Here is a 26,650-nt window from a genome sequence, read left to right as displayed (position 1 = left end):
CAAAAGCAACTGAGAGCAACTGCATTAACATATTGTTTTGTGACCATGAATCATACAAGTAAAACGCCATCTGTAAACATGTCTCAGACAAATTAATCGACGAGCTTGATAGAGTAACATCAATGTTGCAAGTGTTGCTTTAAACAACAATAGTCATACTTTATTTTTTACAAACAGGAATGCCAGTTGCTTAGTGTATTTAATAAAAAAATCATTGCAACTTTTTTTTATCTAAAAGTATAGGCTCTTTTATGCCACCTAGGGGTCAAAATATACTTCGATAATAGTTTATCAAACGTAAGTTAGTAACCAAGAAGAACATTGTGAAGTCCGGAAAATACTTTCAAAATAAGGTAAACTAACTAAAACAACTGACAATTATTTGTAAATTAAATTCGCCGTCACGTCAGTGACATTATATGGTATTAAATGTTAGCAATGAATCCACTACAGTATTTAAGCTTTTCAACCTGTGGGTATGAGAAAGAAGTTGCTGTGTTTGAAGTTTTACGAAATTTTTGGAGGTCATAGTCATATAATAGGAAAATCGGTAGTCAAGACCTCTCAATTTTAGTTGAAACATTCAATATACGTAAATATTTAAATATAAGGTATAAAACATTAAAGCATGAATGTAGTTACATGATCTGTTCACTAGAGAGCAGTATATCGAGATTTTACAGCCATTGAGTTTTTTTGTTTTTTTGTTTTTGTATTTTTGTAGCGCCTCAACTGTAGATATTTGTATTGTTAGTAGCTAAACACAATACTGTGATTATAACGCTAGTTCTCCTAAAGTAGTCATAAACTGCTCCATTTTTTTTTTTTTTTTTTTTTGACTCAACGGATGTCTGCGATAAACTACTCAAAACAAAGTGAGCTACGCCGTAATTTTCCGTAATGGTTTTCAAAATAAAAGTTTAGAGCTAAACTAAGAGACGTATCGAGGTACCGCTTTTGAGCCAATAGAGTCCACAGTTAGTGGTCACGTGACGTGTGAACGCATCAATCGATACTCGTTACCAGGAGGATCCTTCCGCCTTGGTGAGCTGCGTTTACTCCTTCTTTCCTCGGACCACTCCTCTACAAACAACCGAGAGAAAGTGAACGGGTAGCAAAGAGGAGAAAGGATACAGTCCATACTTTAATAGTAAGAATACCGACCAATGTGGCTATAAGCGGTTTGGACCTACTTTAATGTAATGTTGACGTGCTACGGTGGCAAAAGTTGCTAAATATTGCTCAACAGGTGTGCTAAATAGTCGATAGCGTTTCTCAAAGCTTTATTTAGTTCTAACTGCTATTTAAAGTGTTGTAGCTACTTAAGTGAAGTAGACGACAAAGTTAACATTAGCCTGAATGAAAATGATGTTTTCTGTTCGGTTTAGCAAAGACGGATAAGGCTAGTGAAGTCGAGCTGTCAATTTTAACTATGGCTAATAGCTAATAAAATTACCCTGGCTTTAGCTTTACACTGTTGAGGTTACTTATAGCATTTTATGTGGAAGTTGCTGTAAAAAAGTGTCATGTCAACTTAGTTTTTTGGGTAGTACCTGTTGGGTCACGGCTAATCGGAGGTTTGACAAGTGAACCCACAGTAATGGGACAACGTCCTAATATTTTTCAGTACTTTTTGAGTGAATAAAACACGAGGCATTATCCAGGTAAATATATAAAAAAGAAACAGAGTTGACGGGCTTACATAGCGTTGATGGAGCTGCTGTTGAATCTTGAACAAGTCAGCTGACTCATTGTAATCCCCGGATTAGCGCTGTGTGGTCGTTATGCTTCTTAGTTTCAAGGTATTCAAATAATCCTGGCATTTAAAGTTTGTTTTGTGTAAGAAGCTGCTGGATGCTAAAATGTTAATATCTACTAAATTAAATTTTAAAGGTAAATTTAGCAAAAGCCAATCAGTAAGTGCTAACCCATTTCACTTCAACCGGATTCTTTGAACCTTTTTTATGTTTTTGTTACATGTCCATTCATACCCATAATAACAGCGGTGTTGTTATGGGTATATATATGATTTGGGTGCAGCACAACTGTGTAAAGGTGACACTCAGCTGTTTATGGACCTCTGCCATTAGAGATGGAGTGCAGAAATGCTATGAATGGCTGATCTGTTAAATTAGTTCAGTTAATATTCACAGTAAATAATGAATGCTCTCTTTCCATAGATCTTGATTGAGTTTAGAGTGCTGGGCACTCCCAGCCTTCAACACCATGGGGGAACTCTTTAGAAGTGAAGAGATGACCCTGGCCCAGCTCTTCCTCCAGTCGGAAGCTGCTTACTGCTGTGTCAGTGAACTGGGAGAGATTGGGATGGTGCAGTTCCGTGATGTAAGTCCACAACACTTTTTGTCTTTGGATTTTCCTGTCTAAAAGTGCAGTTTTCAATGTTGCAGAATATATTAGTCATCTTTGTTTAGGTGAATAAAATTTGGCTACATTAGTAGTGCTGTCAAGTGCTGTTTAGATGGTGGATGCCCTTTGGGTCATGTGCTCACAGCTGACTCCTCGTTCCAGGCATGAGAAAACCCTTCCCTAACTAGTCTCAAGGGCAGTCTGTTGTCTGTGAATATAGGATGTGTGTAACAGAAAAGTCCTGTGCAACAGCTTGAGACCTTATCAGGCTTTAACTTCCTCCAGCAGTTGTAAGAAATTATCAGTTGAGCAAGTATGTTTTGTCACTGAACTCTGTTCTTCTTCTTTTTTTTTGAAGCTAAATCCTGATGTAAACGTCTTCCAGAGAAAGTTTGTTAATGAAGTGCGGCGATGTGAGGAGATGGATCGCAAACTGAGTGAGCTTTTCTTTTCTTGTACAATAAACTTTTTAGAAATTCAAAAGCAATTGATTCTGTCAGTTTTTAACACTAAAAACACTGTTTGACATGCTTTAAAGCTTCTGCTTTGTGTGAGATGCCGTTGTTTTTAAGTTTACTTGTTTGGCTTTAACAATTGTTTGACAGGATTTGTTGAAAAAGAAATTAAGAAGGCCAACATCCCCATAATGGACACAGGAGAAAACCCTGAAGTTCCTTTTCCAAGGGACATGATTGATCTGGAGGTGATTGTTTTCTTCTGTTTTTATAAGCCTTCATGCAACAAGTCTGTAGTTTTTATGTTTGCTTTTCAATTAATCATGTGATAAAGGTTGGAGTCCAGAGCGTTTCATTAGTTGAAATCATAAAACAATAAAGATGTCTATAAGAACACAATAAGTGCAAGAAGAGTTTCATAAGTTTATTACAAGAGTTATAAAAAAAAAACTAAAATCATGCTTAGAACAAAAGTTCAGTCAGTTAACAGAATAATTGATCTTTTTATTACTAGTACTAGTTTTTTTTTTTTTTTTAGTGTTGAAAAATTACCCTCAAAATATAGATATGGACTTCAGAGTTCTTACAAATGGAGGTCTGGATCCTTACTCACTCTTTTTGTATTGTCCCTCACAGGCTACGTTTGAGAAGCTCGAGAATGAGCTGAAGGAAATCAACACCAACCAAGAGGCTCTGAAGAAAAACTTCCTGGAATTGACTGAACTCAAGCACATTTTGCACCGTACTCAGCAGTTTTTCAATGAGGTCGGTTTTATTCCTTTTACAGACCTCTGAAGTGTCGTTTTCTGCTTCTTGGTTTTCAGCATTACGTTTTTACTAAGAAACAGATGACTGTGAATTTGGTAGATGTTTCTGCTGAAGATTGCAACACCCAGAATTAAATCTACACGTAGCTTCAGTTGCTCATGTTTTATTTATATAGTACCTCAAATACTCAAAAACTAAGATATGATGACATCAGTATTTTAAGTATATTAATAAGTTGTGTTCCCTAATTGACTTATTTCCTGTTTTTTTTGTCTGAACCACATTTCACAGCACTGCTCTCATCAAAACACAAAGCTGCACTTATTTCTACTCGATTTTAACAAAAGGTGTTTTCACTCGTAATCTTTCATAGTTGTTCACATGACTGCAGCATCTAGCTTAGTCAGTCATTATAGTAAATGCACTGTTTGGTGCTTCAGCCCAGTGGTATTAAATGCCAGATCCTGTCTGTGCTTAAGCAACCTTTGGCCAACATTAATTCCACTTCACTGCCTTCACAAGCAAAACTGTGTCAACTGACAGCGCAGAGAGATCTTTTACAGCTTCTTTAGATGAATCATTCACCTAAATCAGAGCTCATAACAAGTAGATGGTCACCTGCTAATTGAATAGAAACTCCTCTGACTAAGTTTCTTTTAATAAGGTCAGGAGATTTTTTTTTTTTTTTATAAAAGTGGGATTTCATAAATTCAGATCTGGGACTTAGTATGATGACTTAATGTCACAAATGTGGTTTGTTTTTCTGTTTGACAGATGGAAGATCCCAGTTTGCTTGAAGAATCTTCCATTCTCCTGGATCCCAATGAGCCAACCCGAGTAGCTCCTCTCAGACTTGGGTGAGTCTGTTTTCTACACTTGTGTGATTTAACAGGATTAACATGTTTTCTCCGTCTCATTTGGAGGATTTCCAGCTTGTGCTTTTGGGGTCGCAAACACCCCTCCCCCCCACACACACATTAAGTTTTTAAGCTCTTTTCCAGACATGAGGGATGATCCTCTAAAGCAAAAAAAAAAAAAAAATCACTCTAAATAGCCAATTCCATTCATTTATAGCTGTTTTAAGCATAATCAAAGAAGTAAATAAAAACCAAATGGAGAAAAATAAAACAAAAAATTGTTTTTCAATGTGTGTGCTGCAGATTTGTGGCTGGAGTCATAGGCAGGGAACGTATTCCCACATTTGAGAGGATGCTGTGGCGAGTTTGCAGAGGAAACGTGTTCCTGCGGCAGGCAGATATAGAAGACCCCCTAGAGGACCCCACCTCAGTCAGTGCTGTTCATAACCAGTTTTATCAGATGTTTAGAGTTTTTACTCTGATTTCTAACCGAGCAATGTTTTCTCAGGGTGACCAGGTCCACAAGTCCGTCTTCATCATATTTTTCCAGGGAGACCAGCTGAAGAATAGAGTTAAGAAAATCTGTGAGGGGTAAGTGACTCAGCATCGTCGCAATGTGAGGGATGACCTTTTCATAACTAACAGCTTTCTTTTGCTTTTTAATTCATCCTTAGCTTCAGAGCAACATTATACCCGTGTCCAGAAACCCCCCAGGAGAGGAAAGAGATGCTTGCAGGAGTGAATGCTCGCATTGATGACCTGCAAATGGTGAATAAACCTTCAGAAAAACCAGACTTTTTTGCTATAGCGGTCTGTTTTTGTTTCTGTTGCTGTTCAGATTTCAAACTTGTTTATATTCTAGCTAGCTCTCTGATATGGCTAAACCCTCTTTCTTTGCACTAAATAATAACTTCTAAATTTGTCCACTGGAAGCATATTTTGTTGTATAGGTTGCTCGTCAGAAATAAAGTAGCCCAGGACAATATATCATTTTTCTTTAATGAATAAAGATTAATCACTCTTTTCATATATATATATATATATATATATATATATATATATATATATATATATATACTCATTACAATATATTTTGATATAAGTCTTAGCAGATACCCTGAGAATTTAATTTGAGAATAATATTATCACAATATGGAATTACACAGAATTCTAGCATGACGTGTTTAATATCGGGCAAAGCCCAACACCTGCTGGGAAACCTTGTGGATGGACTGATATTCTTCTGAGTACATGCGAGCAGAAGTTATTTAGAGTGCTGTCTGCAGAATGAGACATTGCCTCGACAACAGGTGTGGGCACAGAGCTTAAATGTCCTGCTATTTGCTGATCAGGGATTAGTGTTGAATGTGATTCATACAGCAGCACGCCTGAGGGTATTTTTGCTATCTTGTATGGAAACATCCAGTGGATGAGACAGCTGGTTAATTGTAAACACAACTCGATGTTAATGTTTTATCCTGTTTGGAGCAAAATACAAGTTTTTCAGGGCATTCTCAGTGCATCAAGATGCAATGAGAATGCATCTTGATCTGATGTCTGAGCCATCTCACTTCACCACTGATGTGAAAAAATTTAAATAACTTGTTTTTTTGTTCATTTTGTTTTATAATGGACATATGCTTTGCAGAAATGAGCTAGGTGAATTTACAGAAAGTCACTTCATGCAAATTGATGTTTCCTAACATTACAAGTTTGCTTTAAATTCAGTATTTTGAGTCTTGCAGAAAGTTGTAATAAAGACTTTTTTATAATAAAGCAATCAATATTCATTTGTGGGTTCCGACAAAGCAAGCTGTGGTGTAGCTTTACTTATCTTTTAAGCTTCCTGTAGCTTAAGTGATAAGCTACAGGAAGTGAATCGATTAGAATCGATTCACTCATGTGGGAGACGTCTGCTTCTGCTCATAAAGGTTCTGAACCAGACTGAAGATCACAGACAGAGGGTCCTGCAGGCTGCGGCCAAGACCGTCAGGGTGTGGTTCATCAAGGTGAGGAAGATGAAGGCCATCTACCACACCCTCAACCTCTGCAACATTGACGTCACGCAGAAGTGTCTGATCGCCGAGGTGTGGTGTCCTGTGTCTGACATGGACTCCATCCAGTTTGCACTGCGGAGGGGGACCGTGAGTAAACTTGAGGGTCGGGGGGGGGATTTCTGCGTTCTGGTGTACATTTTTAAACTTGAGTGAAAGCGTTCGTCTTGGGTTTTGTTTTCCGCAGGAGAAGAGTGGCTCCACCGTGCCTTCCATTCTCAATCGAATGCAGACCAAACAGACCCCACCCACGTATAACAAGACAAACAAGTTCACCTCTGGATTCCAGAACATTGTAGACGCTTATGGGATTGGCAGCTACCGTGAAATGAACCCAGGTTCTGACGGTTTCTCACACTTCCTGTCCTCTCAGTCATTTTTGGTTATCCATGCTCACCCTGTTGGCACATACTCATTGACATGTTTCACTCGTTTCATGTACAACCACCACCACCATCACCCCCGTCCTCTTCGTTTGATGCCTGCGTTCGTGTCTTCAGCGCCATACACCATTATTACCTTCCCCTTCCTGTTTGCTGTCATGTTTGGTGACTTGGGCCATGGGACACTCATGACCTGCGCTGCTCTCTACCTTGTGATAAGAGAAAGCAGGCTGATGGCCCAGAAGAATGATAACGAGGTATGAATGGTTTCAGCTCATCAATCCGTCTGCTGAGCCACAGAGAATCTGCAGTATTTTACAAAACCTGATCACTTGAGTCAACATGCTTGTTTTAAATCCTCCTATACATGTTTTTTATCCTTGAACTGATTATTGACACTTTTTTGTTGCAGATATTCAACATGGTGTTTGCAGGACGCTATATCATACTGCTGATGGGAATATTCTCAATGTACACTGGGCTTATTTACAACGACTGCTTCTCAAAGTCCCTCAATATGTTCGGCTCTGGATGGAGCGTGAGACCCATGTTTAAAGGAGGCAACTGGACGTAAGTATCACAGATAGAAATGTACTCAGTACTGCATTAAAAGTAACGTCACTGCTGTGTTTACTGTTTACCAGCTGATTCTAGGAGCCAAAACTGTAATTCTTAATTATTATTATTTATTAGACTGCTGTTGTGTCACTGTTTTTTTTTTTTTTTTTGCTCCAGTTGAAGTAAACTAAACAGATCTGTGTTTATTTTCTCTGCTTTAGAGATGAGACACTTAAAGGCAACACAGCCCTCCAGTTGGATCCTGCATTGGATGGAGTTTTTAAAGGGCCATACCCCATTGGAATTGATCCAGTAAATCCTTAGGATTTATGCAACATATTCCTTTTATCTGTTTTTGTTTTATCTTTCTTAATGCCGCTCCTTTAAAATGAACATCTCCTACTTTAGCAAGGTTTACATGCTTGAGATGCACCAATTAACAGCATCTCAAGCTGTTAATTGGTCTTCAATTTGCAGACCAGAAACTGAGAAAATGTGAAAGTTCAAGTTTAGTAAATGCAGAAAAACTTAAGAATTGCCACAATTTTTAGGCTATAAATGCATCATTATTACATACTTGATGCACATTTTTGAAGTTGAATGGAAATATGATAGAAAGATGCAACTTACATGTAGTGGAAAAATATCTATTTTTCTGTATTGAATGGATTTGGAAATGATCACAAATTGTCTGTTTCAGCATAAACTAAAAGAACAAATTACTATTAATATTAAATAATGAGAATTATTTTCATGATTCCTATAACCTAAGTGCACAATTCTCTGAAGCAATGTGGGACATTTTCTCAAATCACAACACATTGCTGCTCCAAAATAATTTGCATTACTGTTTTACAGTGCAAATAGGTTTCGGCACAGGCATAAAGTAATGCAAATCAGGTTAACAATACCACTCCCAGTCTTTTCTCCGTCTTGTAAAAATACTCAAATATCTGTTTCTCTACATACTGCCTGATAAGCCACATGTAATGTTAAACTTATTAAATTTTATATCTTTTATCATTTTTGATGTCATTTTCTGGTCCTCAAGAATATAAAATATAATGTGATTGTTTTTTTATCGTTTTATAGCTCTATCAAATAATCTGCAACTCATTTTGCCACCTGATTGGTGGATCTCTAATCATTACTAAATTTAATGTGCAACACTTGGTTCTATAACAATTTTTTATTTATTTATTTTATTTTATTTTTTTGCATTTTTCTCAGATATGGAGTATTTCGATCAACAAGTTGTCATTTTTGAACTCCTTCAAGATGAAGATGTCTGTCATCCTGGGAGTCATCCACATGCTTTTTGGAGTCACTCTAAGTCTCTTCAACCATCTGTGAGTCGATGTCTTCATTTTTGGTTTCCGTTTTGTCGGATTAAAATAACAAACTGATGGAATGATGTGCATTTCTGCAGATATTTCAAAAAACCACTGAACATCTACTTGGGATTCATCCCAGAGATCCTCTTCATGTCCAGTCTGTTTGGCTACTTGGTCATTCTGATCTTCTTTAAGTGGGTGTCTTATGATGCCCACACCTCCAGAGAGGCTCCCAGTCTCCTCATTGCCTTCATCAACATGTTTCTCTTCAGCTACAACGACCCCACTATCAAACCTCTCTACAGGGGCCAGGTTGGACCTGATATGTAAAAATCAAGACTTTTAGTTTAGGGAAAAGCACAGGAAGCTGATCTTTTTTTTCCCTGGTTTTCTCTGTTCTCTCTGTAGATGGGGCTGCAAATATTCTTGGTGATAATTGCCTTAGCATGTGTTCCCTGCATGTTGGTCGTGAAAACTCTGGTTTTACGGAGACAGTATTTGTGGCAAAAACATCTGGTAAGATCAAAACTATCTTGGAGTTGAGGATCATCTATACTAGGGCCAAAACAATTAGTCGTGATAAATTGATTAGTCATATTATTGTCAACTAATTAAGTACTAATGAATTAATAGAACAATTGTTGAAAGAACAATACACTCACAGAAAAACTGTACAAATGTATGTACTTTGTTTTAGTTTTTTCCCGGTTCAAATTCTTAAAAAAAAAAAAAAAAAAATCATATTAATCAACCTTGACTGTCCAGATATTGTTCGGTTCTAAATAACAAATCACTCTTACACTGTAATATTTCTTACATGTTGACAGTAGAAGTATTTTTTCACTACAGAAGAGGCATCTTTTGCTTATAATGATCAAGCAGAGGATGTTTAAAGTGGCATAGGAATCCCATTATTTTTTATCAAGCCATTAATATGTTTGTGTTCTTGTTTAAAAACACAAATTGTGTATTTGCATCTTTTGATGTGTTTCTAATATTTTATAAAAACGACTTGAATGAAAAATCTGCAGTATGTGCCCATATTTTAAATTTGATTAATCGTTAATAATAATTAGTTGCAGCCCTAATTTATCCCTTTTTTTTTAAACTCCTTGTTCTTCAGGGCACACAGAACTTTGGAGGGGTCCGAGTGGGCAACGGTCCCACCGAGGACGAGGCGGAAATCATCCAGCACGACCAGCTCGCGCAGCAGACTGAGGAGGAACCTGAGGTAAGTTAAGTCTCGGTCCGACGGCAATTCATATTTGTATTTGAAATGATTTCATACAGATTGCGTACAGTGCAGAAGGAACAGCAGTTCAGCAGTTTGTTGAGAGAGCAGATGGCAGTAAAATGATCCTCTCACATGTTTGAATAATTCAGCCACTCAGCCGTAGCTGAAACCTAATCTCATGTTTCCACTTCCACTGTGGTAAAACTAAACATCAATTATGGATAAGGGTGGATTGTTGTTCCTTCTTTCCATACTTTTCTCAACGCTTATGTGATTTTATCTATGCGTGTGACTTTCTGTGACATGCTGTTCAGTCATCCTGCTGCTCTTGTAGCCTAGTTATCTATTTAAATTTAAACAGAACCTAGTTTTGCGTGTTTGTGTGTGGGCAGGATGCTGAAATGCCCACATGTGTAACTGTTTTCTCCTACTTCTTTTCTGTCATTGATGTTTGTCTCTTGATGTGTTTTCAATAACCAAGAGTTCCCTTTTGTCACCTGCTTTCAAGGCCCCTGAGGAGGAAGAGGTAGGACCGGAGTTAATGCTGCACCTTTATCACTTCCTGTAAAAAACATGCATGTCTCTGTTCTCTTTTTCTCACTGCAACTCGCCTCGTCGGCTTTTGCCCTTAGGTTTGTTGGTTGTGGGTATGTTTGCGTATGCCGGTGCGTTGTAGGTGTTTCATCAAACACTGGGCGTCGGTAGATCAATGCTTCCCCCGAGGTCTCGGTGATGTGCATGACGCATCAGTAGAGCAGCTGATACTTTGGGTTCACAGGGTCCAAAGAGGACAATTCCTCTACTAATTTGGAGGTTGCTTCATTTATAACAGCTCCCCTGTTAACTACTCTAACTATCATGCACGTTCAGTGAGCCAGATTCCTTCTTTTGTGGGCCTCAGGACTTGTAGACATTCTGCTTCAACTGTCGTGCTGATGTGTTTGTCTGTGTTTCCACAGTTTAACTTTGCAGATATGGCTGTGCATCAGGCCATTCACACCATTGAGTACTGCCTCGGCTGCATCTCTAACACTGCTTCCTATCTGCGGCTCTGGGCCCTCAGTCTCGCTCATGCACGTAAGGAACAACACAAGCATCACACACACGCGTTTTCAGAAATACATTGTTACACCCATAAAACAGTCTTTTTTTTTTTTTATGTTTTCATGAACAGAGCTGTCAGAGGTGCTTTGGTCCATGGTGATGCGCCTCGGCCTTTCATCTCGAAACTTTGGCGGTTTCGTCCTTCTGGCCATCATCTTTTGCTTCTTTGCTGTTCTCTCAGTTGCCATTCTCCTCATTATGGAAGGACTGTCTGCCTTTCTGCACGCACTTCGACTGCACTGGTAAGTTTTCTATCATCGATATTTTGTATAATGATTTGCTAATGCTTTCACATTCATGAATTCCACAGTATTTATATTCTCTGTTTCATTGTGACATTAATCAGACTCCAGTGCCTTTTTACTCTTTTTATTTTTTGAATCCTTCATTTTCATGTCAAGTGTAAATTAAATTCAGAGCGATGGCTCCACCTGGTGGCTACTGTGTTCCTTCTGCAGAGACAAATTCATAATGAGTCTCGCTAAATTATTTCATTAGTAAGGCTGCGTTCCGTTTCTGTCGGAAGTTTGAACTCGAAGATAAAACCGAGTTAACTTTCAAATTAACAGGATTCCATTATGGCGGCGCCCAAGTAGCTATTGTTGTAACTCTTACTTTTCAAATCCACTTTTTCCACTTTTTATTGGTTTTGTTTAGAAATGCAGGTGTTCCATGTAGCACTGATTTTTAGGTTCACTTTTACAAGTGTGTGTTGTAAAATAAACCTGTTTTCATCACATCTTACTGTTGTTGATGCGAGAAGCTGCCATATTGGATCTCTGACTTTCTGAGTGCGAAGTCCAAACTCAGATCGGCATTCCAGATGATTTTTTTTCAAACTCAGAGGTCAGAATTTCCAAGTTCTGACTACAAATGAAACGCAGATAGAAAAAAAAATGTTAGTGCATAGCTTTAGGCAGGAAATATAAAAAGTTATTTATGAATCTACCTCAGTAGAAGGTATTGTTTTGTACAGGTGCATCATTTTTTGGAATCCCGTCACAGTTTCAGAATTAATTTCCCTTGTAGCTGTAGGGAATTTGTTTGGGTTATCTTACCAGACAGTGAGGTCAAAGCAGAAAAATAACATTTTGTTCCTTAGAAAAAGCCTGAATCTGTTTAGATGTTAGATATCTAGCTAAAGAGTGTATGTTGTGCTCCACAGGAAATCTGATCCTTGTTTTTAAAATGTTTTAAATGTTCATCTACCTACTTTTTTTGTTTTTTTATACAACAGTCAGGCTTAGGAATGATGGGTATTCCTGACTCCTTAGCTAAAAGGTCATCCAGCTGTCGGTTCAGACTGGACGTTTAAAATTAGCTCCTGATCATTTTCCTGAAGCGAAGAGTGTTGGGTGTCTCTGGCTTCAGAGCCAGATTCATGATATAAACAAGAGTAACTCCAGGCTGGAATCAGGAGCAGAGGTCATGGGCTTTGACTGCTCCATTCAGCTTTACCCCAGCCTGCTATCCATCACCACTGTATTCCTAACAAGGTTATTATCTGAAACACTTCTCGCTTAATGGTTCTTCACTGTATCTCCTGTTTCCTCCCTCAGGGTGGAGTTCCAGACCAAATTCTACGCAGGTCAGGGCTTCAAATTTCTCCCGTTCACCTTTGACAGCATCTTAGAGGGAAGATTTGAAGAATGAAACGGCTTTTTTTACTCTTGGTTCTCCCATAACTTCAGTGTGTGTGTTGTCCAAAAGTGTTTTTCGTTGTTATTGTACTTTTTTTGTGTGTGTGATTAAATCTCTACATTACCAGAACAACTCTGGTAATAACTCATGACTTGGTGATCCTATAGTAGCTTTATTTAATCTGTCTTGTTTCCTTTAATATTATTTATATGGTCTTTTTCTTTATAAAACCTGCACTGCTGTTCTTTGTTGGAGGAATCTTCGACATGATACACTAGATCTCCTCTCTGCTGAAGTTTAGACAGCAATGGAAATGTTCGTCCTTGTGTCGTTTCCTGTGTTTGTATTTGAAGTTTTTGTTATTGCAGAGAAAACTCCAACAGAATTGCAAAAGTCTGACTATGAGGGCAAAAGCATATAACATAGTAATTAGTGTTTTCCTGTTGGTGTACATGAAAGAGATGAATCATCTGCACACAGTTCATTTGTAGTAATCTGAAGTATTTCATTGCACATTTCTGTAGCCATAGAAGGGATTTAAAGCAGGAAGCAGACATGTTCATGTTCGTGTGTTAGAAATGGTTGACCTCGTCCATATCTATGTCAATAAACTTGGAAGAACTGGTTTAAGTTGTTTTTGTCGTCACTCCTCAAGACGTCGGTATCCTGTTGCAACTGAGTGTCTGCTAGCCAGACCACTTCCCGCTTTCAAAACCTTTTGACATTGTGAAAGGCTGTGAAATAATAATACCACAAGTATAAGATTTATATTTTTTAAACTCGAGTTATTTGACTGATTTGTTCCTTAAAATCACAAATGTTACTGTTTAAAATTTTGAGTTGCTCCATAAGTTTTCTATGTGGCTTTGCGGTTATAATGGTTAATCATGTGCTGTTCATTAAAGCAGGCGCTTTGATGGAGCGGGCAGCTTGGAACTTCTGATTTCTTCTAAATAGGACTCGGACAGAAAGTTCAATCAGCGTTTTAATTCTAAACAGGTAAAGTAGCTTCGATTTCAAAGAAGCCTACATTGAAGTCGATTGGCAAATGAACCATCATGAAAGGGGAAGGCTCTTGTCTCACTGCACCCCAAGAAAAATCCATTTCTGTCTGGTTTTGAACCAGAAACCTTTTGCATGTAAAGCAAACGTGATAACCACTACACTACAGGAACTGAACTTCTCTGCTTTGTTTCAGTTTGAGGTTCCAAAGTTGATGATGTTAGATGCAGCGCATGAAAATTTCAACTGAGGCTTGCACTCAGATGCCTGGATTCAGAGTACAGACCATGACACCACAGAACCCTTGTTGACCTTTAGTAAACACCTGTGATGAATAGAACATGCAAAATCTGTTTCTGTCTGGTTTTGAACCAGAGACCTTTTGCATGTGAAGCAAATGTGATAACCACTACACTACAGAGACTCATACTCTTTGCAGTGTTCCTGGTAGATGATCCACATTTTGTTAGAGACTAATGTCAATGATGGGCATGGAACAATATCAAATACTTATACCACAGATCCTCTCAGAGAGCACAGTAACTTGGTGAACAAACTGTCAGACTTATACTTGTGCCTAATTTCACATTACAGTCAATAAACTAAGCCTGGGATCAAAAAATTGTATTAAAGATGTCATTAGCAGAGACAAATGGTTCTACCGAGACTTGACTAAATGGCTATAAAATAAAACCAATACTTACAAATAAAAAATGGTTCAAAAATAAAATTAACACATTAAAATAAAAAAATATATGTGAAATACAATCAACACTTCAAAAATAAAAAATGGTTCAAAAATAAAATTAACACATTAAAATAAAAAAATATATGTGAAATACAATCAACACTTCAAAAATAAATAATGGTTCAAAAATACAATCAACACTTCAAAATACAAAATCTCTGGAAAATAAAATATTATGTATGTTGTTTTGAAAAACATTAGAATATAAGCACCTTTATCAAATTTTCATTGTGGTAAGATCATGTAAGTTCTTCTTAAATCCATGGAAACTCAACAGTTTGTAAGGTAGGTGAGTTAGCTCAGCAGGTTAGAGCACGGTGCTGGTAATGCTGAGGTCGTCGGGTCAATCCCCGTATGGGGCAATTCATGTCTAAGGTCTTTCAGACAATCAACACTTCAAAAATGAATAAGGGTTCAAAAATACAATCAACACTTTACAATAAATAAGGGTTCAAAAATAAAATCAACACTTCAAAATAAATAAGGGTTCAAAAATACAATCAACACTTTACAATAAATAAGGGTTCAAAAATAAAATCAACACTTCAAAATAAAAAATGGTTCAAAAATAAAAAATGGTTAAATAAAATCAACATCTCAAAATTAAAAATGGCTCAAAAATAAAATCAACAGTTCAAAATGGTTCTACAGAGTCTTTATTTTTTAAGCGCATTACAAACCTTTGGTTGAAATGACGTGTTAAATTCAAGTCTCCATTACAGACCAGAGAAAACTAAAGAGAATGCAACGTTGTGTTAATCCATTTGAGGAGCCGTCAGTTTATATTGAGGAAATAAATGACAATGCAAAAGTTAATTAGACTGTAACATGCGCAGTCAGCGGACTGCGAAGACTTAGAAACCGCTGGGAGAAACTCATCCAGCGGATTTAACAAATGGAGCCTTCTGGGTGCAAGTTACCCAGGAGAGCGGCGCTCTGGAGGAGCTGCAGACATAACATCTGTCCGTTTTGGAGAAGCGAAACCACGCAAAAAATAAAAAATAAAAAATAAAAAATCCTGGTAAAAGCGCACACCGGATCGCTCAGGGTAAAACACTCACAGAGTTCAGTTTATCTGTTTGGATCAGACAGATCTAACTGGCAGATGAATTAGCGCAGATTTTTCTGCAGATGGGAACCAGGAGGAAGTGCTATCAGACCCCAGCGGGTGTAGTGATGCTAATTTAAGTGAAGTCGCTTAATTTAATTTATTAAAAGTTATTGGGGCCTCAGTCAGTGGTTTTTGTCACTACGAGAAAAATGTTGATACATTTATCTGCTTAATCTGTGATGGGATCTGGATTCACGGTGAATATTAAATAAACCGCATAAAATGCGACTAAATAGCCGATGTTAATATGATTGTAATTTCACGGATAAAAATAGTACATGACCGATTTTTTTTTTTTTATGTTGTCGGTCAAGATAACGGATAACAAAAAAAGTCTAGCACGACCTGCCGCCCTGACACCAACTCACACACATCTTCATTCACAGTATTACTTGTAAATCGTTTTTTCTTTTCTTGGAGGTATTGATGTTAGCTTGTCGATGTCTCAGTTTTATTCGCTGGAAAAATAAATAAGCAGCTGGAGGTGACTCTGCTGCTCTCTAGTGGCGAGAAGCCGTAATGTTTGGCTGGTAACAATCGTGTGCATTGTGGGAGATGTAGTTTGTAGTCAATTCGTGCTCAAAACCTATTTTAAGTCAATTATCGGCCTATAAAATGCTGGGGCGGTCCACATAAAATGACATGGCGGGCCACATGTGGTCCGAGGGCCTTGAGTTTGACACGTGTTCTAAACAGACCTGTGCTTTCATCACAGTTGACCAGCAGATGGCACCGCAACTCAGATCATCACCTCAAGCAGTTTGGATTCTGCTTCTCTCCGCCGATTCTTCACACTCTTTGACCTTGAATTTTAAATTACTTTTATTTAAAAAAGATGAATTTCAGCCTGTGTTGGACAGTCAAGATAGTTTTATTCTTAAGACACTTGAGATTTTGTGTCTGGGCCAAAAGTGGATCAATACAAGTAAATGATACAGTTGGAGCTTTACTCCACACTTTGTAAATAATCTTCCAACTCCTGAATAGGCGCTACTTCATTATCATCTCAAGGCTGTAGTCTGTCTTAATTTTTTTTTTTTTTTTTGTGCCAAGCGTTTTTCCTTCCACTCAGCTTTCCTTGGATGTGCTTGGATGCTTCACTCTGAATAGCAATTGTCATTTGTGGCTTACCTTCCTTGTGTATGGTGTCAGTGACTGCCTGTTGGATACTTTTCCTAACATTTATTTATTGTTCTTATTTCAGTTTTGTGAAAAACTAGATTTGGGGTTTTCATTAGGAGTAGGTCATAATAATCAAATATGAGCAGAAATAAATGCCTGAAATATGAATTTATAGTTATCTATAAATTCATTGTTTATTTGAACTACCAAAGTGAAGTCACTTTACGAAGTTAGAAGTCTATATAAATAAACAAGATGTAGTTTTTAATGTCAGTAAAAAACTTGCTGTGTTGTTCCTCTTGGGGGCGCTGTTCAACAGGATGTTCTGCCAAAAACGTATCATCTTTGTCCCAGTGTTTTGGTTGTAATAAAAAAAAATCTACCTTATATATGTAGTTTGTGTTAAAATCAAAGGTACTCTTATTTATTTAAAATATTTTAATTACTTAAAGGTCGTACCTTCAGAGCAGGAAGTAAATGTACAAATATTGTTTTATGAATTTGACTCAATTTTCCAGGAACCATTCAATTTAGCATCAAAACTATTTGTTATAATTGAGTTGAAGTGAAAAGAGAAACTGAAATCCAGTGTGTTGCTTGTAGAAATGCATTGTGCAGAATGGTTCACTCAATGCACCGGCTGACAAATTCGCCTGCGCTCCGATTCAGTGTTAGAAAAAAAAAAAAAAAGGCTAATATGGATCTTGTTTATATAAGTCCTTAACCGCAACGGATAATTTTATTGTCATTTGTAAAACGTGGAAGTATCAGCCTGAAAAAAGGGAAATAATTCAACCCACTAAAAAGTGAAAGTGGAGCAATCAGAAAATCTAAAAAAAGTACTTCTTCCTCCTGGCATCTTGGGAGGCCTGACTATTAAAATCTTCAGCCACTCTGGAATGAGGAACATCATGTTCTCCAGTCACATGTCTCCAGAGGGGGGCTTCTACTTTACAACAGCCCGAGGTAATAATAGACCTCTGTATTTATCTTTTAGTTTTTTCTTAGAAAAGCTCATTTAATTTGATAATTCCCAGTGTGTCATGTATAACCAGGGATGGGGGGCAAGCTTGCATAAGAGCCCCAGATATCCTGCCATGTTTATGCTTTCCGACACCTTAAATCTGCTCTTTCAAAGGAGAAATCCCATTGACAGCGAGCTTTATTATTGTGCCCCGTTATCTGACTGAGTGCACTTTAACTTGGCAGGACAAACTACAGGAATGTCCAAAGGTTTTTCTGAGTTTATAGTAGATTTTTCTTTGGGATAGTGGATGCTTTCGCAGCTGTTCTGTGGCTTCGAGCTTTGGTGTTTTCGTGATCGAGGCGCAGAAGATAGAGGACTCTGTGCTTTTCAATAAGCCAGAAGCAGCTACACCAACATGCTGAGTCTCTCCAGCCAGAAAAATCCAAAAATACTGAATGTCCCATGAACCGGCTATGTTTTTGCTGGCGTGATTTGAACATCTTGCACTTCATTGTGCGATGACAGATTGTCTTTCCATGGTACACTGAAGTTGTGAAATAATGTTCCTCATTCTTCATATTTTTTACCCACAATTATTTCTCCCTCTATATGGTCAGATTTCTAAGCGAAATAACTAAGAGCACATATAGTTTCTGCCTCTGTTGTTATGGAAGTAAATGTGTCTCAGATGCAAAACATGCAATTTACAGGAACCAGTACTTCTAAATATTATGCATTTATCTAAGTTTTGCATATTATCTGAAGGCATTTTGCGTTATAAAAGGCCTTTTTTTTATATACCACCTGAATTTGAACTGCATTATTCTTTCAAGGCTTAATTCCTTGGCAGATTTTCTGCTTAGTTTTAAAAAGTTGTAGAGGATTTTCAATGTCTGGAAGGAGTATTGGTTGGAAAATAGAAACTAGAATATATATATATATAAAAAAAAAAAACATTTATTTTCACTCTCCAATTTCCTATTTTCCAGAAAAATAGTAGTTAACTTTCTCAAATTAAACTGCTCATTTGGATTATCCAATGAAGTTTAGAAGTTTAGAGCTTGTCGCACTAAGTCAACAGTATTATGACGTAAAGGCACAAACTAAGCGTCTTAGACAATTTAACTGAAAACCAGATAGTTACCATGAAAAAAATACAAACTAAAACACCTTCTGGCTCTTATAAGGTAATTATTTTTGTTGACTTGAATGTATGCTTACTCTTACATTGATGCTGAAAAATACAATCTTTCTGACAGTTGTGCAAAAACTGATTGATTTTTAGAAGAATTCATAGCTTTATCTACCTTGACCAAAACCTCAGCTCCATCTGGAGAAATGAATTTAATGGATTTCGATCCCAATAAAAGACTTAAATAAGTTCATCATGAAGTTAAAACAGTATAAACACATGACAGCTCTGTTTAAAGGACAGCATTAACTCAAAAAAAAAAAAAAATATTAGCTAAACAAATGCAAACATGATGATAACTGTGATTTCTAACCAGTTTTCCTTTGTGTGCATTGATTAATATCTGCATTAACATGTAATGGAGATGGTGTTTCTTTAATAGAGCTAGAGAAAGTAAAACTATACAGAAGACATAACATACAGAAAGCATTTTTACGACCACGTGTAGGTAAGATTGTTCTACAAATAAATAAGTTTCTTTTCTGTGTAAAAAATGTGCTTAACTCGAAAAGAAAAGAGAGAAGAAGCCAAAAAAACAGGCAAATGGTATTTGCGTATAAATGATGTGACAGCAGACTGATCTGTTCGATTGCTCCTGACTTCAACAAAAAAAAAAATACTGAGATATTCCTGTCAGCTTGTTCCACTGAAGTGACAATGTCTGACAGCGGAAGTCATGTTTGCATTTTTTTCTTTGTTTAAAATATTTTTCTACTCCTTGCAAAATTATTTATACCTTTTAAACGTTTCCTCATATTACAAGTCTACAGCCACAAAAGTCAATGAATTTGAGATTTTATGTGAAAGTACGAGAATCTGTTGAGAAGGCACTTCACACATCTGTCCTTTATGTAAAGGGGCAGGAAAAAATGCGCATATGCAATCCAGTTTTCAGACAACTTTTTTTATCTACATTTAACTTCCTGTGCCTGATAGAAACGTGCCATGCTTTGCTGTAACAGGGAAACAAAAATATCCTAAATTTAGATGGAAATCTGTGGTAATATAAAAACCTGACCTGGATGTACAAAACTGAAATGCATACAGCACATTTTAAATATAAATGTAAATATTAATTTTGAAACAATTTGAGTTGGAGCACAACTGTGTTGCATTGTGTCCATCTACCAGATAAAATCACAATGAGAAGAACTGGACAAGAGAAAGTGCAGTGAGAGTGAGCAACCTTTGCCACGGATAAAGGTTGCTCGTAGCGAGGCAGCTGTTCAGTTGCTGAAAAATGATTTGAGACAGCTATGACTCTGGATCTCACACACCCTGCAGATGGGTTGTTTGAACTTCTGCCCTCTGGAAAAGCACACGGCAGAACAATCAGATTTAGCAGGAGCTTCTTCCTCCAGGCCATCAGGATACCAAACTCTCTTACATAACTGTATGTCCTGTACACGCATTTCATACGCAGACTGTCTAATCACATGGGTTTAAATGCCTCGACCTCACATGGACTGTTAACTACTTTGATAACTATTTTCTCTAAACTCTTTGCTCTTTTACATGCTTAATTTATTCACTGGTTTTACATCTACAGTAGTTTGCAATGTGGGCAATGCCTTTGTGTCGTTTTGGCGTGCGCTGTCTTTTACATCTTGTACCCTGAGCATGGAGACAGTTTTGTTCAGCTACGTGTTTAGCATAAATGACAGTAAAGTTCACATGTCTTATCTTATTTAGTAGTTTTGTGTCATCCAAGCAACCAGGCGTGGTGCTCTCTCAGGACAGTAAATTGACTCATGAGCAATAAAATACTGAAGATGATCCAAATTTGCCAGTAAATACTATGGCAATAAGGTCCAATCTCTCACAAGGAGGTACTTGAGTTTGTGTGTTTTCACTCCAAACTCCCTAATCCACAATCGTAGTAAACATAGAGAGTGCTGCGGGTTGGGAAAGAGCCCCAAAGATCCAAACCGCCAGACTTCGATTCCTGTCAGCCTGAAACCTGGACCACCTCCCAGGTTTGTTACCACTTCAGGTTCACCGTGGGTCCTCGGTCAAGTGTGTTTACAGCTCGAGTTTAAGCAAACACGAGTGGGCACGCACGTGGACTGGAAGCAGCGGGTCCAAACGGCGGAACTGGCAGTGATATTATTGCCTTCTCTTAGCTGAAAACGAGCCTTCAGTGGAATAACTTAGCGGCGTCTCTTGTTATGGTTTGGTTTCTTTTCCAGCTTTCGAGTTGAAAAGTTCTCCTGGAGCCGAGCGGGCCAGTTGTGTGGTTTTCTGAACGTCTTGTGAGCGAGAAGTGCCCCCACGCTGAGGGGAGCGCTGCCACCGCAGATGGGAGGGAAAGCAGGCAGTAGCATCAGGTTGGGCTACTCTTTGTTTAGAATGCTTTTATTGTTCTTCATCCGTTTCCAAGGAGGGAATAAATAGCTCTGCCTAACCAAAGGATTCTGCCTCCCTCGCTGCTATGAATGCGCCACCATAAGAAAGGCATTACCAGCGGTTACGGGTGTTTCAGCCCCGGCTGGAAAGTTTCTCCTTCCCCGTCTGTTTTTCTTTTTGCAAGCACTTCTGGGGACACGTGAAAGAAATGTTCTCTCTCCTTTTGTCCTGGTCGACTTCCTGAAATTAAACATGAAGAATGTCAAGCGGGGTCTGATTCGTCACAGTCGGCCTCGTTTCTGTGAAATACTTGAAGAATTTGAGTCCAGCGCACAATGTCAGGTGACGTCTGGACTGTTTTTCCGTGTTTTGATCCCAAGATTCTGCTGGCACCCATATCGGCTCGTACCCTTTAACCCCAACAGCACACAATCATTAAACTTTCTCTAAACTTCAAGAGTATTTACGCAAGAAATCTAGCAAATTCTGATATTCAGAACAGAAATAACTCAAAACCTGTTGTTGCCTTTCGAAGCAGATTAGAAAAGTAAGTAACATACACTTTCCTGGAACAACTTAACCTTTTGGAAGATGTTTCTCAAAACCGTATATCTTGTACTGATTGCATGAAGCAATGGAGCATGACGGTTTTGAATTGGCATCTATTAAGACAGAAATCCAAATGGTTTGCCAAGTTGTGTCGTCTCTTCTTTCAGTGGTGAAGAATGGAGACGGCTTACTTGCTCCGGGGATTGAACTACGCGGCAAAGACAGGTTGTAAAAATGAAGGGAACACAACACGTTTAATCCTCCAACATTTCTGTTCTGTTCCTCACATTCCTTGCCTCTTTAAGGAAACAGCTTTACACCTGCAATATGAAATCTTTCTGCTTCCGATAAGCAATAAACATTTATTCTACATGTCAATTTATAGCAGCCGTTCATATCAGGCTTTTGTAGCTGCACAGAGTTTATCAGAAGAGAACATTTTGAATTTTTGAAAGTACTCATTGCCGTCGCTGATTTGAATGCATCTGAGAACTAGACTGCCAATGCCTCATGTGAACATGATAAATGATGATGTGTTTGGCTTGATCCGTCTCCTCAGCCGGGTTTGTTCCCGACACACCCTTCAAATGTTTGAATTGCTGATCCGTAACATTAAGCTACGCCCTATTGTTCAACATTTGTCTTGACTTTTTTTTTCTTCTTGATTACATAACCCTTAATTTGAGCCGGAGACTTGTCATCATCACTTCAGTTCTGGTGTTACTGCAGTAATACCAATTATTTTTAGTGCTTAAAAAGTCTGAGTCGAAGCCTTTAGATTAACAACAGTGAAATGTCGCCCAAGACTTGGTTTGACAGTTTCAATATGGTTTCTTGGCTGACTAGTATTAATAAAAAACAGACAATTTCTTTGTAAAAATACCATTTTACATCCTGAATTGTAGTTGTGAATAAATAAATTCGTAGAAATCACACTAGCTTTTAAATTTAAATTTGTGATTTAATGAAGTAGTTATTAGGCAGGTAATAGAAAAGAAAATAAGGAGCCATTGTTAGAAAAAAGACACTTGTTTTCTTAATACTTTATTAAAATCCTCCCTGTAGTGACAACATCACCATGCAGGAACACGGGTGTAAAGGAATTTCCCATCATGCAAGATGCAAGGGAAGTTACCAAGAAAACCGGTGCACAGAAAGCGATCTAGAGATAATGTGACTAAGCTTGAGATATAGCAAGTAGGGCGGATGTACGGTGAAAACCTGAACCAGGACTTAATGGGGGGGGACGCCTACATGGATGTGGGCTCACAATTTTTACGGTAATGAAAAATAAAATAGGATCATGATCGGATTTCTGAGAAAACTGACATCCATTTGAAATGTTGACAACGTCGTGTATCTTTAATATAACCAAATTGACTCTCCAGAACTCGTTTTGTCCTCATGTGTACATAGAGGAAGTTACAGAGAATACTGGAGGAGGCAGAGCTACACCAAAGATCACGACAGATGTGCGTAGTCATTCCTAACACTTGGTAAAAAGAAATGAAGTCATATTTTATTTTATTCTTTGTCACAGTGCATGTAAAATAAAGTTTTAGCAATGCTCTTTCTTTTCCCTAAAGCGTTTTAAAATGATTCCTCCTTCTTATCATCCACCCAGATGTGTTTTATTATTTGACTATGACGAAGGAAAGAGATTTACATAAACAAATGTTTGATTACAGATATGATGATACCTGACATGGAACTGTTATGTAAGAGCTTCACCCAGATCAACCCTGGTAGGTGCAGTTAGTATGAAATAAAACAAGAAAGCTTTACTTTTAATACTTCATATAATATGGGAATAATCTCTATTTATTAATGTTGTCTTGACTCAAGACAGACTACTGGAGTTTTTAGTATCTTACATCAATGTCACTTTAAAACAACACAGACTTCAGCTGCGACTCTTAATTTTAGTCCAAAGAATCTGACTAAAGCAGCATATCTGGTTGAAACGCATAGTGGGATTTGTTGAATCTCCATGAGCCAAGTTTTTTTTATTTTTTTTATATATATCACAAACCCAGACTTTTGCTGCACACGCAAGTACCAGACAAACTGTGGCTACATCTGTTATAAATCATTTTCTATTGGTCATCTAATATCTGAGTTTTCTAAGAAAGAGTGGCTAAATGAGCCTCTTCTGTAACCGCATCTGTTTGTGTGTGGATGCAGCATGGAAACAATACCATCTGCTGCTGAGAAAACAAACCTCACATGGATGCGGGGGGAAGGAAGGCATAAAGGACACAGTTTAAAAAAAAAAGAAGAAGAAGAAGAAGAAAGGAGGCCAGTTATGAACATTTCTGGCATTCCTCAGCTCCATGCAGCAGCAGGATTTTCTTCAGGGGAAGCAGCTCATCCAGCAAAGAGCCACCAGATTAGGACCCTGCAGGAAGTTCGACTTTCTCCTTATTGGCTGCAGCACCGCTGAAGCGGCTCAGAGCCGAAAACAGGAGGAAGAGCACGTTAAAGCAAGAATTCGGGCTCTGATATTGTTTAACCTGACACGAGTAAGCATGAAAGAGAAAGAAACTTTGCTACCTCAGTATTACTGCGGCTTCCTCTTTAAAGGATGCTGGCATTTCCTGTTCAGAGAAGCTGTTGGATATTTATGGAAGTCTGGCCCAAGAGAGCCCTTTTTTTTTCCCCCTCTGTGATACTCAGATTCTGTAAATAGGTATGTTGACTCGAAAAACAGATGCTTTACGAGCAAAGCCGGCCAGAGCTGTGTGTTCGGGGTTGAGATCTCCCTTGTCTTTCAGCAGTAAGAGTCAAACACACACTGGAAGGCAAACTGAGACACACACATAAAAAGATTAGCCCATCAGTTTAAATAAAGTCTATGCTAGAACAATGACTAGTTCATGTAGCATGCGGCATATTATTGCTGTTTTTTTGTGTTTATTGGAGCTTCCCGTGTTTAAGATCAAAATAAGGTTGAATTCCTGCAAGAGATTTGCGTCAAATCTCTTGGGATGATTTAGTTTCTGCTTAGGCGCCCAAAAGAACAGAATGAGGAGAAACTTATCTCAGAACACCAAAAGATCATTTAGCATTTCTTTTGTCCAGGAGACTTTTTTGACTCAGTTAAAGAAGTCAAAAGGCCAAACATTAGACCGAAATCTACAACATCCTCCCCATTGGCGAAGATGTGTATAAAATCTTTAATGAAATTCCACTTTCTTAAGGACATTTTCTCCACCAGAAAAATCTAATGCAGTTTTCTGGAGTCCTAGATTAATCTCTCTCCTTCTTTTACCATTGAGATGGCAAGATTAACTCTCCGCTTAGACTCAAAGATCACAGCTCCAGTTGTTTTGACTTGTTCTTTAAATTTTTTTTAACCATAGACTGAGTTTTGGTGAGTAAATGTTTTCTTTCAGCCTTATCCTGAATTACAAACTACAACGTGCATCTGCATGCTAGACGGCATGCTCTCTTGCCTTTAGTGTTTTGACGAGAGTCTGAAAAATGCAGGAAGCTTGAATGTTTTGATCATTCTTTAAAAAGAAACAGAATCTGAAGCTGCGTCAGTAACATTTATTCACCGGTTGTTGTGTCACATTTTTAGTGTGACCATTTCTTCCTCTGTAAAAATAGCACTCGAGTTAAAGGTGCTGCTTCTCTAAAAATGCTCAGTGTAAGATTGTGCTACTGAAATGAAAATGTTTTGGATAGTTTTGAACACACCTTTGCCAGAGGTGCCAATAAATGTGAAGGTGCTTTACGCTCACAATCACGTGTTCGATAAAAGTGCATTCCAGTAGGAAGATTTTATCTTGTTTCCTTGTAAAATCGTGTCAGAATTGTTAAAAACTTCATAAATATATGTGTTGGGAGCCTCCTCCAGACATTTTTCCTTTGCAATTAAATAGAAGCAACAGATGGAAACAGGACATTTAGATGGTAGGTGTTAGCTAAAAAGTCTGAGAATTTGAGTTTTTCCCTTCCCTTTTCAAAGAATTTATCATCATTTTGTTTCCGATAGCACAAGCAGTGATGCCAAAGTAGCAAGGAAGGATTTAAGCTGTTAGTCCAAACCTCACACAGTTATGTTTGCTGGAAAATGTACTGAAAAGCAGCACAGATTTTGATTTCAATCACCTGATAAAAGGATGTTTACTTACTTATTTATCTTAATTTTTTATTAATTTTCAAAGGAGTGCAAACTGAGGTATTTTATAGCATATATCTGGTGCTTGTGTGCATAAACCCCCCCTTCAGTTATGTTGTGTGATCTAGTGAAATGTGTGATGTCATGTTTTCCTGCACACACACAGATCTCTGCTTGTATTTTTGTGTTTCATCTAAGTTAGAGAACCCGGATCAAGAAAAGTGAGACTTTTTATAAGAGATCTGTTCTGATGACATCAGTGCTGTGCTCACTTATTTTGGCACTATAGAAAATGTCCTACGCTGCCTAACAGGTCTCTGACCTGAAGCTGTGGATGTGCACGTGTCTCTTTAGTCCCTCCAGATTGGTTCCCAATACGCTGGGCTAATTAATACAAAGTGAACTGAGTATTATTTTGATATAGAAGTAACAAAAAGTCCAATACCAAGTTTTCAAATGCATTAGACATCTTAGAGTTATCCTAGCCTGGCCATTGCCTCTCTATGCAATTTTGCTCTATTCTCACTACAAAGAGTTCTTATGATCTTGTAATGTTTGGCGTCAAGACCGTATGCTAGTTGTGTCGAATGTCTAATTCAAGGAAATATATATGCAAAAGTTCACTGTTCCAAGACATAAAAAAAGAAGGTATTGGCCTTTAACCGCAAAACAATTAAATGTTATATTACACATATAAAACTTGATAAGCTACGTTTAATCAAAGGGGGTCAA

The 26,650-nt window shown here is 37.8% G+C and overlaps 1 protein-coding gene across 4 annotated transcripts; it reads left to right on the top strand.

Annotated features, from left to right (window-relative positions):
• The first annotated feature begins 697 nt into the window (after positions 1 to 697).
• atp6v0a1a (ATPase H+ transporting V0 subunit a1a) lies at positions 698 to 13,381 on the top strand. Of its 4 annotated transcripts, none has more exons than XM_088007678.1 (22): positions 698 to 1,044; positions 2,181 to 2,343; positions 2,726 to 2,804; positions 2,973 to 3,070; positions 3,459 to 3,587; positions 4,365 to 4,447; positions 4,751 to 4,877; positions 4,956 to 5,038; positions 5,122 to 5,215; positions 6,379 to 6,591; positions 6,689 to 6,839; positions 7,002 to 7,141; positions 7,297 to 7,454; positions 7,664 to 7,754; positions 8,673 to 8,791; positions 8,872 to 9,088; positions 9,185 to 9,292; positions 9,900 to 10,007; positions 10,519 to 10,536; positions 10,970 to 11,087; positions 11,185 to 11,356; positions 12,674 to 13,381. In XM_088007678.1, the coding sequence occupies exons 2-22, from the start codon at positions 2,227 to 2,229 to the stop codon at positions 12,765 to 12,767; spliced, it is 2,517 nt and encodes an 838-aa protein (XP_087863804.1). In that variant the 5' UTR covers positions 698 to 1,044; positions 2,181 to 2,226; the 3' UTR covers positions 12,768 to 13,381. The 4 variants fall into 4 exon arrangements, with proteins under 4 accessions (XP_087863804.1, XP_014824951.1, XP_014824952.1 ...); XM_014969465.2 differs by having other exon boundaries at positions 699 to 1,150; XM_088007679.1 differs by lacking the exon at positions 698 to 1,044 and adding an exon at positions 1,231 to 1,249.
• Positions 13,382 to 26,650: the final 13,269 nt, after the last annotated feature.

The sequence above is a fragment of the Poecilia mexicana genome, unplaced genomic scaffold (assembly GCF_051168715.1).
Source record: "Poecilia mexicana isolate PSO_F unplaced genomic scaffold, ASM5116871v1 scaffold_8, whole genome shotgun sequence".
NCBI lineage: Eukaryota > Metazoa > Chordata > Actinopteri > Cyprinodontiformes > Poeciliidae > Poecilia > Poecilia mexicana.
The sequence above is the reverse complement of the archived record's forward strand: the minus strand, read 5'-3'. Positions and strand labels throughout refer to the sequence as shown.